At 33.2% G+C, this 20,060-nt stretch overlaps 1 protein-coding gene across 1 annotated transcript; it reads left to right on the forward strand.

Annotated features, from left to right (window-relative positions):
* The first annotated feature begins 12,746 nt into the window (after window positions 1-12,746).
* Window positions 12,747-15,899, forward strand: LOC111384650. The gene is made up of 8 exons (XM_023008961.1): window positions 12,747-13,372; window positions 13,486-13,754; window positions 13,979-13,990; window positions 14,079-14,105; window positions 14,193-14,316; window positions 14,458-14,476; window positions 14,879-14,957; window positions 15,799-15,899. The coding sequence occupies exons 1-8, from the start codon at window positions 12,747-12,749 to the stop codon at window positions 15,897-15,899; spliced, it is 1,257 nt and encodes a 418-aa protein (XP_022864729.1).
* The last annotated feature ends 4,161 nt before the right edge of the window (window positions 15,900-20,060 follow it).

Genomic DNA, 20,060 nt, shown 5'->3' on the forward strand with positions numbered 1-20,060 from the left:
AAAGAAGAGAAAAATAAAGAACAAATTACAACTATATTTCTAAATTTTTTCAAAAAGTACAAAAAAATTCAAAATTCAAAAAATCACTTTCTTTTTTAATTATTTATTTGTAATTTTTTGAAAAAATTGAAAGTATAGTTGCAATCGCCATCCAACCACCACCTAAGCTGTCGATATCCACTACCAGCATGACTACCTAAACTCCCTCTACAAAACCGACCAATATTTTGGCCTAATACTGTCCATAATGCGCCAAAAACTAGTAATTGCGGACTTTTTTTGATTAATAAATGATGTGAGAGAGAGGTTTTATGTTCAAAAAGAGAGGAAGAATTTTCTGCAAGTTTTTTACAATTATAGAGATAGTTCTGCAAACGGTGGAGGTGGGGTATGGCGTGGGTGGGATGGGCTAAGGGATGCCAACTGCAATCTCTAGGTATATAGAGAGTGTTTGAGCTCCATTTTTTTTTTTTTAAAAAATGTATTTTATAATAGTAGATTGATGAAAAATATATCGTTGAAAAATAATGAATTTTTATTTATTTACGTGTAATATTATTTGAACGAAAAATATGTTTGAAAAGAAAATGGGAAAAAATGTATTTTGAAAAACTTTATTATCATGATGTAGAGATTTTAGTTTTCTTGGCATAATTCTAACATGTTTTTAAAGTTTGAACTAAATTTTTTGGCATGAATCTTCTCTGGCAGTTAGTAAAAATTAGATTTAAAATTGTGGGAATATAAGTAAAAGATAATTTATAATTTTGCTATAGTAAAGATGGAATCTTAAGATTATTTAGAAAGCAAATGATATGAAGAGATTAAGCAAATGATACAAGTAAAAGATAATTTATAATTCTGCATCTTCAATTCATTCATCTCAAACTAATTACAGTCTATTTCAAACGAATTAAGCAACAAATTCTAAGGTAAGTTGATTTTTATGAATAATGTTTATTTATATGAATAACTTACTATTTTTAATTTGTTGGTATTTGTGGAAGAAATGTGAAGTTTGTGGCGAAAATGAAGTTGGTGGTGTGGAAAGCAATTGGCTTCGTGCGGGGAATCTGCCTGCAATGCAGGGATTCCACACAATGGGGACTCCGTACCAATTTCGTGCGAGGAGTCTGCGGAGACCGGAACTCACTCTTTTTTTTTTGCTTCTTTTTTTAAAGTTTAATTATAATTTTTTTTTATATAAATTGAAGACAAAATCTCAGAATTAGAAAATATATATTAAATCTGATGATTGATATGCATTGATAGCAATTTATTTTTTCCAGCTTACATGATATATATTATATATAAGTATATGAAATCATGAACATATATTGGTATGCGTTATGACATTTTTCATATATATGTTCTATTATTTGTGCAGATGTGTCTAGATTATATACTGTCACCAAATCAATGATTTTCTGCTACTGTCACTCAAAACCCCAATTACTAATATGTAAAAGATTGTATTGAATTGCTTCAAGCAGATAAGCAATCACTTTTATTCTCTAGCAGTAGTAGTTTTCATGGATTTCTTTATGGATTTATGCATAGAGATGAAGAGCAACAATTCAGCAGTAAACTAATACATGAATTTATAATGATGTTTGTTGACTGTGGTAAAATGAATGAGGTGTGGGTGAGGTTGGACGATCATTTTGCTTGTTTTGGTTTGCAAGAATTTTGTCTAATTACAAGATTACTTTACCATGAAGTATCTGTTAATCTTGATCCCAATAATTCTCGACTTAGAGATCAATATTTTGAAAGAAAAAAAAGAATTAACATGAGAATGCTTTACGATGCATTCCAATTGTGTGAAGATCCAGAGGATAAATTAAAATTGGGATTTGTGATGTTGGTAAATGTGTTTTGTCACCAACGGAAAGATATATTGATTACAGAACTTTAGGCATGGTTGAGCAACTGAATGATTTTCTGCTGTATCCTTGGGGCCATAAGGCATACTTTGTTTTGTTGAAGTCGTTGCAACAATCACATATTGAAAGAATACAAAGAATGCAACAGTCTGACCAAAATGAATGTAGATATATACTACATGGATATCCCCTTGCCTTTTAGGTATTTTTTTCTTTCTAATTTATTTACTCTATATTTTGATTTTATATGTATTTAATATTGATTTTGAATTATCTGTTGTATTTTTGGATATACGAATCATTTCATCAAATTGGAGAGAAATTTGGATGACGTATGTATAAGACATTACAGGCTCCAAGAATGCATAGATGGAAACCAAAAAAATATTGAGTGAGAGAAGAGTGAAGCAATTTTTCACTATCCAAAAGGTACGATAATTTTAGATATACATTTAATTATCAAATATCTAATTATTTAATCGTGGGAGTGGAAAGTATTCTAATATTTTATTATATTTGTAGATTAAAGTACTTGCAGTGTTAGCACCTACTGAAGAAGAATTGGACAAAGTTTGGTATATGACTTTATCATTACCAACTAATAACCAACATACTATTTTAGATGGCATCGTTGGTGGAGAATTTGAGAATGCATGTCAACAAATTCCACAACGTATGGACAAGAAACAAACAGGTGTTGTTGGTAGTTCAACAGCGCAGACTTCAATTGGAGTTCAGGAGCCTGTTGTTCTTCTCTTGATTTCAACTATGTAAGAAGAGAAGAAATGGAAGAAATGTTCAGTATGTATAGGCAGCATGTAGTGTCAGATATGTCTGGCTTGTATCATAATCTGAAAACAGTTATAGTTGATAAATTAAGAAGACAGGAAGCAGAAGCTTTTCAAGATCAGAGACAAATGTTTGAACAACATCAGAAATGGTACGAAGATTAACGCCAGGGTTCGGGCTTCCAATCTGGCATGCATTCCTATCATACTGCTCAAGAAACAAAAGAACAAGATGCTTGTTATCAAGAATTTCTTGATCAACAGAAAGAAATGTTTTAACAACACCAGAAATGACATGAAAAGTAGTATCAAAGAATACTTCAACAACAACCAAAATGGCATGAAGATAGTATCTGGGAATGCAGTCTTATATGAACAACAATTTTGCTTCCATGCAGTCTTGTATTGACAACAATTTTGCTTCCATGAGGTCGTACATTGATGACAAAAATGAAAGTGTGATAAATCGATTAGATGATTTGGAATCAAAATTGGAAGCTATTGCTTGCTCATAAAGTAGGATGTACCTAGTTCTAGTAGTGGTCAGAAAGCACTATTTCAAAAAATTTAACCGTTGGGAACATCCAGAAAAGAAACGAAAAATAAGAAAATAAAGTATTCGGGTTATCTGTTAGAAGATTATCTCATGAAAAGATATATAACAATAAGAAAATGGGTGGCGCGGAATTCATCCGGGTAAGAAATTTGATTGTATTTTATTATTTGTATTACATTGATTTAGTATTAATTTAAACTAAAATATATACATATAATGCATATTGGAAGATTGTAGGAGGTGACAAGTTAAATGGAAGAGATACAATAAAAATTATAATGGATGCAGTCAAAGATATCAATATTGCGGTGAGTAAAGTTTATAACTCTGGCTTAATTAGTTTTATTTTATACCCAACATATCTAATTTATTTCTATTTATTGTATTAGCATATAGAAATGGAAATAAAGCTATTGAGAGAATTGATCAATGAATGTTGCAATCTTGTTTCCAAAGAATATGTAATTCTGGACTTCAAATTTGAACATGAATGTGCTGCCCACATAATGTAATGCAGAATGTTTTAGCCATTCTCAAAAAGATTTATTAACTGTGACTTTACAGCAATACATGAATGGTGATTTGCCCGTAGTTGGGTGTTCATGGATAGCTTGCAACTATTTATTAATTCCATGTTCATATCTGAGAAAAATTTGGTATCTCTGTCTTGTTAATTTTTCGGAATGGAAAGTTCAAATATACGATTGTAGTGAGAAGTCTTATACACTAGAAGAAATCAGGTAACAAATAAAATTATTAGTTGAAATAGTCCAAATTTCATTGAATTCTAGCAATTTTTCTTCTAGAAGATCGGATTTATGGAAGTATAGAAACAAAAGGCTCAATTTGGAAATTATACCTTACCTACCTTGTGCAAATAACGGGTATGTATTTAATGCATTTAAATTGACAACATTTATTCTTTCCTGATTTATGATTTTACCCTTCCACTATTTATTTTGTCTAATAGAAAACAATTCTTTGATACATGGCAAATTCTCCAGTATTTTTACTCAAATACATAGAATGCTTTGTTTTAAACTATCCATTAGAACAGTTGAAGCAGACATGATGAATATATATAGAAGAAAGATTACAGTAGACATTTGTTATAATCAATATTTTCTACATCCCCGTAGTTTCTGATTAGTTTTTGATTGTAAATGTGAAGAATTTGTAATATATAAACAATTTGAAGTTAGTTTAAGGTTATTTTTTGTGCAACTACGTAAATTCAAAATTTAAAAGTGAAAAATTGTGTATGGATATTTTAGCTGCTTATTTGCTTTGAATAAAGTAAATGAAAGACAAAGAATAAACCAAAATATACTTTAGAATATATACTTCATTAATGTTGACAATTCACTGCAAAAATACAAAATAAATGTTCCATTGTCCAGAATAAATGGATAGCAATAAATGATGTAAGTATCATGTTATACATACATCATTTGTCAACATTATGGTTACCAAAATAAAGCAAAATAAAGAGAGAGAAAAAAAGCAGACAACAAGAAGCCATCGATTTTTTTCCCAGACAAAAAGATTTCAGTCGTTCTTCACTTTATCTTTTGCTTTGGAGCAAACGGATTTATGTCAGATATATTTGAAACTATGTTTGCATCACAAGTAATATTTGAATTTGAAGCATCATTCGAAGGTTTGAAAAGGGCTCTCTTTGCTGGGGGTGACCAATTTTCCTCAGGCGAGTTTGTATGGATTTTTTCTCAACATTTTCTTGGCTTTTTTCACTTGGGGTGTTTCTATCGTCTAAATCTGTCAAATCTGTCACGGAGATGATGTCAAATCTATAATTTGACGAATTAGGCTAAGTTTGGAATGCTTTCAAGTAGAATGTTCGTGGAGTATCCAGTATTTTTTGAAGAATAACTTCAAATTTTGTCTGTGAATCCTGTATGTCAATGATGTATACTCTATTAATATTATTGTCTAGAAACATAAATATATTTATTGACTGTCAGGATGTCTAAGTCAGTTAAAAAATCTTACAGAATTTGTTTCCTCCATCAATGATTCTGCATTTGTAAATAACAGTTTTTCAGCCACTTCACCAATTGCACTTGCATTAATTGAGCCTGTGACATCTGACAATTGCACATATGCTATAGCCCTAAAGTAGAATAAAAATAGATAAAATAAACATTGAAAAGAATTAGAAAAAGTATGTATACAAGTAAATTTACCAAATCTAATAAAGGAAAATATAAAGATCAATTACTACTTCATATCACCGAGGAATATCTTTGGAGTTTGGATTCTTGCAAAAAATACAGAGATATGTTTCTCCAAAATCAACATTGGATCATCTGTAGCAGTTGTTACAAGCCAAATACCAAGATTTGTTATCAATTTTGTCTGCGGTTGTTATGTCGTTTGCCCAATAAAACTTCCGCTTTTCCAATAGAAATGAAGAAAAATTAAGACATAATAACAAATAGAAATTAATTACATCTATATAACATGTAACATTACCGTCAATAGACGTCCTTGAAGATTTTGAATAGGAGTGAATTTACCTCGCACGAGAGGAGAAAGTTTTGTGGGATTTCTCTATGTGCATGGTTTCTTCAGTACCAAATCATCTATTTTAATTGAATTTATTTTCACCCTAAATTAGTTCAAATAATATGAACACATTTAGAAGAATTAATATGTGCGAAATAACAAAAAAATAAATACTAGTTAAAACAAAAGAAACATTCCATTCTATCATTTCTTTCGCTCCTGTGAAAGGTGTATTTATAAAGAATGTGCTACGAACTTTTGTAGATAATTTCAAGCATATATAAGAATTTTTATAATATATATTAGTGGTGACTATGTATAAAATATTACATGTGACTATGTGTGTGGTAATATATGTGTTTGGCACGTAATATATGTACTTAGTAATACATACCAAAGAACGACGTAACTCTGAGATGTGTAGCAAAGATGACTTATTTTTTCTCAATATTCTCTGCTATTACTACACATTCTCTATTTACAAAAGAGTCCCAAAGTGTAAGTACCATTGTTGTGAAATTTTTGTTCAGAAGTATGACATTTTGTACCCATGTGTGATTGACATCTTTCGATTGAATCATTCGTTTAGGTACGATATCTATTCCAACAGCGAGTATATATAAAAATATAAAATTAGAAATGATGTTACTTTTATATGCACCATTAAATAAGTCAAATATATTATCAAACAACAAATGTTTAACTCTTACTCAAATCAGCATCTGTATCCATATATTGTTCAACTTCCTGAAAATGTGTTAGGTGATATTTTGAAACAAACAAATTCCAAATTATCTTCTTTTAGTTCAAGAAGACGAGTTTCTCCGGATATAATCTAGTGATAAGATCATATAGAATATTTATAGTTAGTCGTATTGTTTTTCACATAGGCCTTTGAAATAGCATAAGTTTTTCCCAGGATAAGCTGATCTTCAAAAGCACTATTATTGAAATCATATAAGCTAGCTTGGATAATATTGCCTTGAAAAATGAGGAGGAATTTCATAAATGTCGGTATTATGTGTACATGTATATATATGTGTATGACATAAAAAGAGTTACCCACTTATCCATACATTAATCCATATATTAGTAGTACGTGTATGTGTGAAGAAGACTACATCAATATCCATCAACACCAGATGTTGATACCTTTCATTGCCTTGTTTTGAAGGTTTTGTTGATTGTTTCTCTACTACAATAACTCTGGCTTTCCACTTCTGAGTTTTCGAGATAATTTCTGGTATTAGTTAGTATTCTTCCATTTTCAGACTCAAACAAAGATTTTGAAATAATATATATGTGTGTGTGTGTGTGTGTATTGCCAAGTAAACTTCTATTAACTATACAAGCAAATAAAATTTTCAAACTTTTTGAGTATAGATACAAATAGTTGAGTATGGTAGAATCAAGCAATAACCAAAGTATGATTGGTGCAATCAAACAATAATAGAATGGATATGGCAAGCGATCAGAATGGCATGGTGAAGTCAAGCAACAATCAGAATGGGTATGGTGAATTCAAGCAACAGTTAGAATGGGTACGGTGAATTCAAGCAATAATCGGAATGGGTATGGTGAAATCAAGCAGTATTTCAGAAGCAATATTCAGAATAGGTATGGTGAAACCAGGCAATAATCAAAATTAAATGAGATGTTAAATAACTTCACACAACAATTTTGTCAATAAAACTATCGATTATTAAATAAAGAAAACCAAAATATGTGAGAGGTTGATGATTGGGTTATGGAATAAAAACTCAAATGTAAAAAAATTTGAAGTTTAAGGAAGCAAAAAACAAAAATATATAATAAAAAATATATATCAACATAATAAAACTGCCGATAATTTGCTCAATATAATCTATATAATTTTCTTTAAAAATTATATATTATGTACGTTAACCATTTATTTGGAAGTCAAAATTCAAATTAAGCAAAATAGCAACACTATCTCGAAAGAGTTATATACGATCTCTTATGCATAACCGAATCTCAAATTCCCAATATACTCAAATGAGAGAGCATAACATTCTTTTAAATTGTGATGGTCGCAGAATTAACCAAAAATATCATTACTATAGGGCAAAAAGAATGTTATATTTCAGTTAAAAATACTGCAGTAAAAAGAAAGGAAAAAAATGTAGTCTATGAAATTGTCGATGAGATAATTAACTGTTGGATAAATATAAAAATTAAACATTATTGGCGTGGGAATATCATCAGCAAAAAAAATGTTTCATAGATGTATTAGAGTCCTATTGTTATGTTTTTTTTGTAAACCATAAATATTGGAGATTCCATATTTAATAGTTCAAATAGACATTTATCGCCAATTTGTAGCTGCTTTTGTGCCAGGAAATCTGCCCAACCTACACTAAGACGGCATATTACACCATTTCCTCTTCAATTTGCGGTGATATCCCAGTAGTGAAGTAAAGAGTCGAGGATTCGAACATTTTGCACATGTCTTGGCAAATGTTGTTTTGCAAACCTTCCTGGTATAGACTGGAAAACACGGATTAATGATTTACTAATATTAAGAATTATGTGGAATAGGTGAATACAGAATGACGTATTAAAAATAACACCTACAATTTCTCGATGGTTGTTATGATTGAGTGTTAGTTTTACTTTAAACGCAGGATTATACATATTTAAATCGTCATCGTCTACTTCATAATTAGAGCCATATGTAATCTCTGCTCTAACACGATCAAATATCCTCATATTCAACATTGAATTTTCGTTAGATTCAACTACTGCAACATAACCATCCTGTAAGTTATGATGGTCGAAAAAGTCTTCACATCCGTTAGCCAGATATATTTCTCCGTCAATTCTTTCTAATTGTACTGTGACAATTATACCATCATATACAATTGACCGTAGTGTGTTACCTAATTCGAGTTCCCAGTAATTGATAAAAGATGTAGGAAGCATCTACAAAAATGGAAAAAAAAAATATAAGTGGTACATTAATATTAATAAAAGATTTTAAAAAATCTGGAAAAAGAAATTATTATATGACTTACAAACGAATGTTATGATTTAGTGAAATGTCAATGATTTTGGAGAAGTTATGTGGCACATCCATTTATGTGTCTGCACTAAATTTAGAAAGAATTACATACATCATATGATTTACAACACAATTAAATATTGAAAATTTGACATTATTTAAAACTAAAAATCTATCTAAAGAGGTAAGAAAAAAAGAATAGAAAACACCTGAATTTTTTGAGCAAAGCTAGTGTAAGTGGTAGGTAAAAATACTTAAATTTTTTTGGTGAGAACAAATGGTATGCAAAGGTATTTAAGCTAAAGAAATACACATTCATTTTTTCAATGATTTGACCAGAGATTCACATGTAGAATAGACAAAGTATTCCCATAGTTGTAGAAATAGACATAATATGTGGCAATGGTTTTGACACCTTCTTACAGGATTCTCGTGACTCTGTAAGATTTGTGATGTTTTGCAAGATTTTGTAGGAAGAAAAAAATGAAAGAAAGAGATAATACTTTTTCTTGTATTAATCTTTAACCAAAATAATATATATTTTATTTAAAATTTCATATAGCTGAAAATATCGTTGATAGTATTTAGAGAAACCAATAGAGATAGCAAATGTGCAAGCTACCCCACATAAATTGTGCGAGTGGTGCCGTACAAATGTGCGAGCAATGCCCGCACAAATTGTGCGAGCGGTGTTCGCACCGCACATTTTTTGTGCGGGCACCACACAAATGTACGGTGTAGCTTTGCACATTCTCCGCACTGCAAACGGGAAAATAGACATTTTCGCAGAGCAAGTCAATTTGAAGGCACCAAATTCACAAATTCACAAGTGTGAAGTTGAAAATGGGAGTTCCTTACACCTTGTTAATACTCGAGTGTGAAAGAAAGAAAAAATTTCTTACATTTGTGCGAGTGCGAGGACACCTGCACATTTTCTGCGGGGTACCGCACACCCCGCACATTTGTGTGTGTGTGTATATATATATGTTTGGGCGACATTTTGGCTTCATTTTAATGAAAAATTCAACCGTTTGGTCCACTGGCTGTCTGACACCGAACAATGTAATAAATTGTACCAAGACATTAACTTCCCTCATTTTGCCCTTGTTATGCTTTCCCAAATCATAGCTCGTCCACAGTGACTTTCAATTCCAATTCCATAATTGCAAGTGCTACGCACACCCATCGTCATAAACTCTTAGCCGGTGTTGAAAACGAGTTAATAGGGACGTTCGAGTCTGTAGCGTGCATTCGTTGTCCTGGGTTATTCTGGAGTTTCTTCAACGATTTTTACACCGATGAAAGTGCTGCTGCTTACAGATATCTGCAACAAACCCCATGGATCCACATTCCAGTGAGGTAAGCGTACAAGTTAGCACACAATACGATATGGATATCTTACTTCCTTGTTCTCACCATGTGGTCCTTGTTTTCCGCAGACTGGTAATGGTGCACAGCATGCGCCGTTCAACCCACCAGAGCTGCAAGTGAGACACCGTCGAGAAGAAACGCGAGATCGAAGTCGAACGAAAGGATGACATTCATAGCTGCTTGTGAAACAGCCATTGCCGAAAGCCATCGGCATGGCAGGTGTTTCACCAAACAAGGCTGGGATTGTGTGGTCTCGTTATTCAATTCATCGTCCGGCCACAATTGGACAAAACAACAACTCCACAACCACTGGGACGTCATACGTCGTGACACAAGCGTCTTTGCGAACTCCTGTCTTCCAGCGGGATCGAATACGATGATTCAACGAGCTGGGTTGCAGCATCCTAGGAATGGTGGGCGAGAAAAATCAAGGTAAGGCTCTGACTTTCCATCTTGAAGCATATATTTCGTTTTCACCTTTCGTTACAAGTATGGGATAGTAATGTTTTTGGAGATCATGCTGTTATGAACTAGTTGGAAAAAATGGAAAAGAATCCCCAACGATATACAATGCATGAAACATGCCATATTCTTCTATGATTGGTTGTTAATCTGTTGATATGGTCTAGGCTTTTATTTAACAATACGTGGATTCCGAGTTGCATTCTGATATGTTGCAGTGGGCAATATGGATGTTATGTTAATTTTTTGTTACAAAAATTTGGTCTCATAGTTTGCTTGAGTTCTTTATACCATTGTTTGTCGTCAAATTGTTACTTGTCAAACAAAATTATAGAAAAACTGATCTTAAAATTCAATATATGACAATTTCCCTTCATATGTGAGAATGACTGAACTGATGAATGAAAGGGCTGAAATAATGAACGCCATCAACTTGCTTGGAAATTATCTTTGCTCCAAAAGATTACAGTGGTTGGGTGAACTCTTCAACGAGGTTGTTACTGAAGATAACACATGTCATCGTAGCATTGAGGGCCATAGAAGAATCTGGGCAACCCAAAACTATTTTCTTCATTGCACTCTCCATTGCATCACTACACATTATGAGAATCTGATTCCATCTATGATTACGTTGTTTTAGCGATGATGTGGTTTTTGACACCTCTTCTGTGTAAAACAAAAAAAAAATTTCCTGATAGATCTTGAAACATTTTCAGATTTCAACTAACCATTGATTGCATTCTCACAACTTTACTGAAACTACATAGATGCACGGATTTTGATTTCGAGGGAAATTACTGAAACGAAGTCTTGCCAAATTTTGCTAATTACTGGATTTATTCATGACAAAAAAGTGCATGGATGCATGCATCTGTATGTGTTTGTGACATTTTCAATCCCTATGTTGTTCGAACCTAATATTATCCTGTGTATTTGTTAATGCAGGAGAACAAAGAATATAAGGATTATAAGGACAAAGACGTTAGCGAGATCTACAACCACTATCGGCAACTTTTTGGTAACAGCTACGATGGCGACAAGTACGCGATGACCCCGAGCCAGTTTTGTAAAATGGGGTTCGCTGTATTTCATGCGGAGGACCACTTGGATGCCATTCTTGTTGACGAAGAGGGCAACGGTTCGAACGATGAGGGGGATGATACAATAGGTACCGCAAGCATGAACACTTCTGACACTGGAAGAGGCGAGAAACGACCGTCATCCACTAAGGGCCGTAAGGGAAAGCAAAAGAAAGTTTCTGCTTGTGAGTTGTCCTACTTCGTGGATTGAGCTACCAGTGCTGTCGAGGAAGCGGCCGCGAAGCTCAATAGCATCATCAATCCGACCGAGAACGCGGGGGCCGCAGCAATTGAGGAGTTGCTCACAGCGGGACGGCTGCAGCGCCGCTCCCCTATCTACTTCTATGCTTGTAAAATTATGATGCAGAAGCGCTGTCGGGATATGCTAGCTGTTATGAAGGATGCAGATGAGAAGTTTGAATGGATCGAATGACAATTTAATGAGTGTAATAATAAACTTCACTAGGATGTTGCCGTCCGCTAATTACTCTATGTAATAGTGTAGTTCCCTCCACGTTTGGGACATTTCATGTTTCGTGTACTTTTTCCCGTTCATGCGGACGTGTTGGACACTTATGGTTGACTAGTAATTTTATTTCCGTACAATTTATCACATGTTGCTTACCATTGCATACGTACCTCATGTTGAATAGCATCGAGATTTTGAACACAAGTTGAAGGGCATCTTGCTACCCCGGCTATAACTATTTTCTTCCTAGTAATCGTTGCAGTGTTTTTTTTTTCTTTGTACAAACATTTAACCTACTTGTTGGGCTGAGGTAAGCAAGTGCCTTTGTGAACTCCTCTATATAATAGGCATTGGACCGTGAAGCCTGTAACTTCATTACCATAATGAGCTTTGAGTGCGTGCTACAGCCGGCCTCCAACTCTGACGACAAGCTCGATGAGGAAGAGTTGTTCATCTGTCTGGCAAATGATGTCACAGCATGGGTCACATTTTCGGCTATTGTCGGGACCGATTCGAGGACCTATTATCGTGCATAGCGGGATCGTGTTCGATGATTTCCATTCGTCAGAAATGGGCATATGTTCATGATGGGGGCTATGAACGAGAATGGTAAGATATGCTTTCAGGAATTTCGAATGTACCCACCGATGTTGCGACACTTTGCACATGTTTTGCAAGATGAATATGGTTTAACTAGTAGCCAGCAGGTGGATATCTACGAGAAAGTTGGTATGTTTTTGTGCATACTTGCACATGGCAAAGGATACCGACAGGTGACAACAATAGTCAACCATTCTTTGCAGATCGTTTGTGTATTTTTCAAGGAGGTGCTAAGTGCCATCGTGACGCTCTCGGAACATGTCATAAGACTGGCCTCAAATTACAACGACGGTGTCGAGCCGCACAGGCTGGACCTAAACAAGCATCCACTATTTCAGGATTGCATTGGGGCTATTGACGAAACACATGTGAGAGCTGTACTACCACGTCACGAGCGTGTAAAATTTATCGGTCGAAAAGAAGTTCTGACCCAAAATGTGTTGGATGTATGTGATTTCAATTTGTGTTTCACATTCATGCTTGCTGGTTACACCAGGAACACGCATGATGCACGAATTCTAGCTCGTGCTATATACAGTCCGAAATTAAATTTTCCACAGCCAGCACCGGGAAAGTATTATTTGGTGGACTCTGGTTTTGCTCCTCGCTCGGGGTACATGACACCGTACAAAGGTTCGAATATACTTTATTACTTCCAACAGTTTCGCGACAAAAGAACAGGTCTGTGTCGTAGGTTTCGAATACTCGTGAGAACTTCAATTTCAGACACTCTTCGTGTAGGAACTTGATCTATCGTGCATTCGATGTGTTGAAACAGAGGTGGAAAATCCTCGATTGTATGCCGAGCTACTCATTCCGAACACAAATTGCAGTTGTCCTGGCAACGATGGGTGTTCATAATTTCTTGCGGCATTCTGGAGTTATGGATGAGACGTTCGTGAGAGCAGAAGCAGATGAGGAAATAGCCGAGGTAGATCTACCCAGTGCTGAGGATGAAGTGCAGGCCGATATGAATATGCTGGAGATGCAACGAAGTGAGTGGGATAGACTTCCCGATTACATGGCACAGCAGTCGTGATGACCGCATTTGGGGACCTCACGGTCTCCACGTGTCTGTTGGGACTTATGGGAATGTACAAGTTCGAGCTATTGTCTTCGTCAAGTACGCGAGGCTGGCTTTGGTGTGTTTTGTTTCGGTACGTAAGTTGAACGTCAAATTATTGGATATTTGCGTTTGCATCATCTATTGGGACTTCAGGCGATGCCCGTTGTACTGTCTTATGTGTTCCCGAATAAAAGAATTCCAGAATAAAATGGAGCCTTATTTTCGCTTTTTTTTTTCTATCTTTCACTGTCAGCGTACTTGAATTCACGAGAGGGTGACTGTTGGTTAATAATTTTATTTTGCTCAAAAATTCGATTCATGTATGCAACGATTTGGACATGAGTAATGGACACTTATGTTGTGGCAGGGTCTTATTGTGGAATATTGAAAGATTGGCAGCCTTTGACTATTAGGTGTCCCCACATGCTCATGTTTATTTTCTTGCAACCATTATTCAAAGAGGATGGGCAAAACTGGAAATATATCGATCTGTAGTCTGCTGAAATCTGATTTCAATTGCAGTACACGGCCCACCACGTCACCTTCAACAGTCGGAAAATTCATTAAAATGAAGGAAAAATGTAGCCCAAATATATATATGACTTTTTTATTTCTTTTGTTGTTAATGATAGTTTAATGATAGTTTCACAGGTTATACTAATTTTCAATTTTATGATTAGTTTTCATTAAACATTATTGTTTTGCTAGTTGTTTATCAATATGAATTTCAACTTACCATCCTAAAACTTATTAGCTTTGACAGCTAAATATAAGAAATCATGTCATTTATAAAATAAGTTTCTATAGGTATAGATTTACTTAGATGAAAATAAATCTAAATAGAAGACAAAAATAAATACAAGGTTTATCAACAAAGCTTGCAACAATAATTGATGTTATCTAGCACACATAAAGCAAACCAAACACCCTGATGTATATATCATTTCTAATCTAGATAGTTTAAACACTACATGATTTAAAAGAAGAGAATAGTTGTTGCAAAAAACTTCTCAAATATCTCAATCATCATCCACTCATTTTTTTTCTTTTAAGGCAGAAGAACTTGTGTCATTTATGTCTTCATCACAAGTTATCTTTAGATCTGAAGACTTGAAAGCTTGGTTTGCCTCAGGTAACCAATTTTTGAAGAGAGTGTGTACTAATAAATTTCCTATGCACCAACATTTCCTTGACCTTCTTCTCATAAATTTGAATTTCCATATGTTGCATAAATTAAATTGATTTAAATACTCTAAAAAAATGTTTTGAAATAGAATGTCATTTATATTTTGAATAACAACTTCAAAATGCTAGTCACGTTAGAATTCTTACAGAAGTGATCCACTCCATTCCATTCATTAACTTCTAAAAGTGCTACCTTAATATTCTGCAAAGGAATATTAGATAGTATATTTTTGTAAAAAATAATTCCAAAGTAAAAAAAAACAAATACTCTAAAATCAACATTCTATCATAAATATTAGATGTTGGAATGAATTCTATGTGTACCTTCTTCTTATGTTAGAATTGAATTTAAGCTCCTTCAAAATGGTTAACTGTCATGAATCAAGTTCAAAATTTCATCATAAACAATAATTTTTTGTACAACAACTATGTGATTTATTTTTGCTAGAAGGTTTGATCAAAACTTTTATATCTTTTCTTGTCCTAGCTCGGGATAATACAACATACAATTGACCATGAAAAAATACATCTTTCGGAAGATATAAGCCAACAAAATTTAGAGTTTGACCTTGAGCTTTGTTAATAGTCATTGCAAAATAACGACGAAGTGGAAATTGAGTTCTTTTGAACGGCATTGATTGTTTATCACCTTCAAGTGGAATGAATGGAATTCTAGGTAAAAAAAACTTGCTTTCACTGATATTCTCCAGTTCCAATTTCAACCAAAATCACATTTTGTCTAAATTCACGACAAATCAATCTTGTTCCATTACATAAACTTTCTACAGGATTAATATTTCTAAGCAACTTAACTGGACAATTTCATTTGAGCACAAGTTCATGTGGAGGAATACCATTAGGAGTTAGACTGTTTAAAAAATCTTCATGAATAAATCCTTCGCTTTTATCAATTACTTCATCAAAACTGAAATAAGTAAACTTCTCTCCTGGAATTTCTTTCAACAACATGTTATTTACTAAATCCACATATTCATTTTTTGGGGTTAAAATAACTCTATTCATCATAATATTTTGATTGTCTCCATATGTTTGGAAATTGGGAAACATAATGTTAATTTATTCCTTCAGTGATTTAAACTCATCTTCAAAATTGATGGTGATATCTTGAGGAAGTATAATCATCTGGCATGAATGATCTCTCTCAATTCCATTCCCAATTTTTAGCAAATACTCAAAAAACGAAGGATCTAATTTAGCTATCATATTTTGAATCAATGGTAGTTGTGTAAAAGAAGGCCACAAATGTGAAAAAACTAAACTTGCCTTCATTATATCCTCTTTCGTTCCTCTCTGTGCCACTGGTAAAACTTGACGATAATCTCCTCCACACACAATGACTTTTCCACCAAACGGTATTGGAAATTCAGTAATGTCTTTTAATATTTTATCCAAAGCTTCAAAAGCATATTTATGAACATTGGCGCCTCATCCCATATAATTAGTTTAGAAATTGATAAAAGTTTGCCAAGTGCAGATTGTTTACTCACCGAACAACGCCTATCAGAATTTATTTGAAGTGAAATTTTGAATCGTGAATGTCCTGTCCGACCAGTCAGTAATAAACACGCAGCTACACCAGATGATGCTGTTGCTAATGCAATAAGATTTCGTGATCTTACAGCAACAAGTAACGCCTTGTATAAGTATGTTTTTCTAGTGCCACCTAGGCCATCAATAAAAACATTCCATTCTTATCATTCAAAACACAATCCAAAATTATATCATAGGCATTCTATTGCTCTTTATTTAGACTTTTAGCATAATGTATGCCTGACTCAACATTAATATTTGTCGTTTCTTCAGCAATCATGGTTTGAAAGCTATCATCATCAGTTACATTCAAATCGAAATCTACCAAGCCAAAATCAGTCACATTTTTACCAACACCCTCCAAGAAAGAATTTATACAATGCAAAGCTTTCATCTCAGCATTCTGTTGTGATATACCGTTATGTAAATAATCTTCCATCATAAAACCCTTAAATTTTTCCCATAAATTTCTTGGATTTGCAGGACGACACAGAGTCAACACATTAGCAAATAGTCAACGCAATAATATGGGCATTTGGTAAATAACTACTTCAGTTAAACAAGTCTCAGAATAGTTATTTCCACTAAGAAGACCATATAAAACCGCTACCTCACGATAAGTAGATAAAATGACACCATTGACAGTTCCTAAATCTTCAAAAGATTTTGGCCCTTTAATATGATTTAGTAAAACTCTAAAAAAAATATCATTCACCCTCGGATGGATTACCAGCGACTATTCTACAAATAACATCTTTCTTTTTTCTAGGAGTCCAAATTCGCATGGATGCATTCCAGACAAAATATGTGGGGAATTCTTTGTACAGGAGAGTTCTTGCCTTTTCATATGAAATATTCATCTTAAAGAATTCAATTAACATTGTTCGATGAATAAACTCTCTATCTATAACTTTTGATAAGTCATCACTTTCATTATATGTAACCATTTGAGCATCTCCAGTATGCAACTGTAAACAAATCACTGCAGGAGACATATTGAATAAATCAAAACTAAATATCCTCCACATAACTTCAGTGTGGAAATCCATATAGCCGTTTGGTAGTTTGTAATTTTATCAACAAAGTGTTCATTTATTTCTTTATTCATAGTAAAATGGATACGGTCGTAAACCTTGTATAGATATTTAACAGCTTTAACAGAAGAGCATACCTCTACATTAATATGACAATCGTATTTAGCTAGAATGTAAGGATTGTATGGCACAACTCATCTATTGTCCAACATACAACATCTTACTTTAATAGTTACACAATCATTACGACGTTTATAATGCGTGTAGGAATAATTACCTAATAAAGTATATTGGACAAATTCTCTTGGGTATTTATTTTTACATACATCATTTTTCTTCATGCAAACATTCTTTGGATTCAATTGCCCACAAGAACCATACATCATATGTTTTACAATAGCTGAATGTAAATGAGAGTATTTATTTTTGTTTGGTATTTCACACGAAACCATTTCATCAACTTATAAAGAATTTCTAATCTTAAAATTTGGTTTAAATATTAGAAAAAAATGAGCATGAGGTAATCCTCTCTTTTGGAATTCAATGACATAAACATATACAGCTATGGGAGCCAACAACTTTCTCTTAACTAAATCTATCTTTAGTTGTTCACACTTGGCCCGAAATATTCGCACCAACAAATCTGGCATATTCTGTATTTCATCATTGTGTATCAATTCACGTTTTATTTCAAGCCAATTTGGAATACATGTCATCGTAAAAAACACATCAGGTTTTTCATACCTTTGAACTAAAGACATCGCATCCATATATCTTTTTCTCATATTTCTAGGATCCCCAATAAAATCAGCAGGCAACACCAATGATCTACCAATTTTATAACCTCTATTCTCACCATTTTGAACGCTATCTATAATTCTCTGGTATACTTCTACTCTTATGACTTTTTTATTATTGCGAAAATAGTCCAATCTTGATATTTCAATTTTAACATACATATCAACAACAAATTGCTGTAAAAGTCTACCTATATGTAAAAGAAGACAATTATTTTTAGACCTGATTTGTAGCTTGTAGCAATAATATTTTCGACAAGATACTGTCATCCGTTTCCTCCTTGTCTTCAAAACTGCAAAAAATAAACACATATATCAATGAAATACATTCATTATCTATTATTAATAATAAGATAAATACATTTAGTCAATAAAACATGAATTATTATGAGCAATAAATTTTACCATCATCTTCTATTTCCAAGAGCTCCTCAGCTGAGTGGAGATTATTAATTTTTATTAAATTTTGACAAATTTGAAGTCGGGATACATTAACATTTACCTTCTCAATACCTTCATGCCATCCAGGTTCTCCATACGAAAAAAGTAATGAATATTGAAGTGGATCATGATAACCATAATAATATTGAATTTTATACACACTACCCGAATGTCCATAAATTAATAAATCCCGACCCCGAGTATTTTTAGATGGGCCATCATCAACCCAAACTATAGCCACCTGTTCTGATGCTGGCAAATTATATGTTCTTTGATCAAGACCTGGATCACACCTCAGAAAAATTCAACAAGATTCTAGATCAGTGACTTCATTTAACGATCTAAAAAAGTTAGAATACGGATTTTTGTTTAAAATATCCATCAACTTTCTTAAAGTCAATTCACAAAACCTGTCTGAAGTATTAAGTCTATTACCAATTTCATTGTCAGTATCATAGAGGTATAGTTGTAAATATGTTGGACGACAATCTAGTGGTACAAGAGAATTTATAAAATGATATATTTGTCCCTAAATTCTGAAAGCATATATACCTTTATTATTCTTACACAATTCTCTGTCATACTTAACACCAAAGTGAATGCAAAATGATTGTTGTAACTGCGACAACTTTCTTAAAAGCAATAGCCTCTTCAGATGTAGACGTAAATAAATAAAATAGTTTAGGAGGCATATTATGTAACTGTAATTTGACATTTCCATCACAACAACAAAAGCCCTTGCTTTCTGTGCAGAATTTTTTTACACCACAATGTGTACAAGTTTTAGGACATGGCAAGACAAAAAGTTCAACCGTGATATTTTCCCCTTCAATTTATCCTACACACTCAACAGTAACATCAACATTTGATTGACATTCAACATGATTATCCTCAGAATTTTTATTTAGCTTTTCAGTAACACAATTTTCATCAATAGCTACATCAATAGTTTGATCCTTCTGCAAATCAATTTGAGATTCAAGCTGATGATTATCATAACCTAAAAGAAAGAAAGAATAAGAAAATATTTTCAAAGGAAATTTTGTAAGAAAAAAGATTTATAAAGTTGAAGAGTATGATAAATAGGATTAAATCTAACATTAAATACAAACCTATTAAATTAAAGTTTCTCACACGTCGATGAGGTTGCACTTCATAGTTCTTATTGGATTGCTTTTGTTTTCTTTCTCTTTCTAACTGAGTATGCCTATTCTTAAACCACTCACG

Source organism: Olea europaea, unplaced genomic scaffold (genome assembly GCF_002742605.1).
Source record: "Olea europaea var. sylvestris unplaced genomic scaffold, O_europaea_v1 scaffold2964, whole genome shotgun sequence".
In the NCBI taxonomy this organism is placed as follows: Eukaryota; Viridiplantae; Streptophyta; class Magnoliopsida; order Lamiales; family Oleaceae; genus Olea; species Olea europaea.

Bases quoted from the DNA above. Each gene is read 5' to 3' on its own strand.
- LOC111384650 (XM_023008961.1), top strand. From the start codon at position 12,747: ATGGGGGCTATGAACGAGAATGGTAAGATATGCTTTCAGGAATTTCGA. The intron at 14,106-14,192 runs GTTGGTTAATAA...ATGTTGTGGCAG, and splicing joins GAATTCACGAGAGGGTGACT to GGTCTTATTGTGGAATATTG. The intron at 14,958-15,798 runs GTAACCAATTTT...AACTTTCTACAG, and splicing joins GAAAGCTTGGTTTGCCTCAG to GATTAATATTTCTAAGCAAC.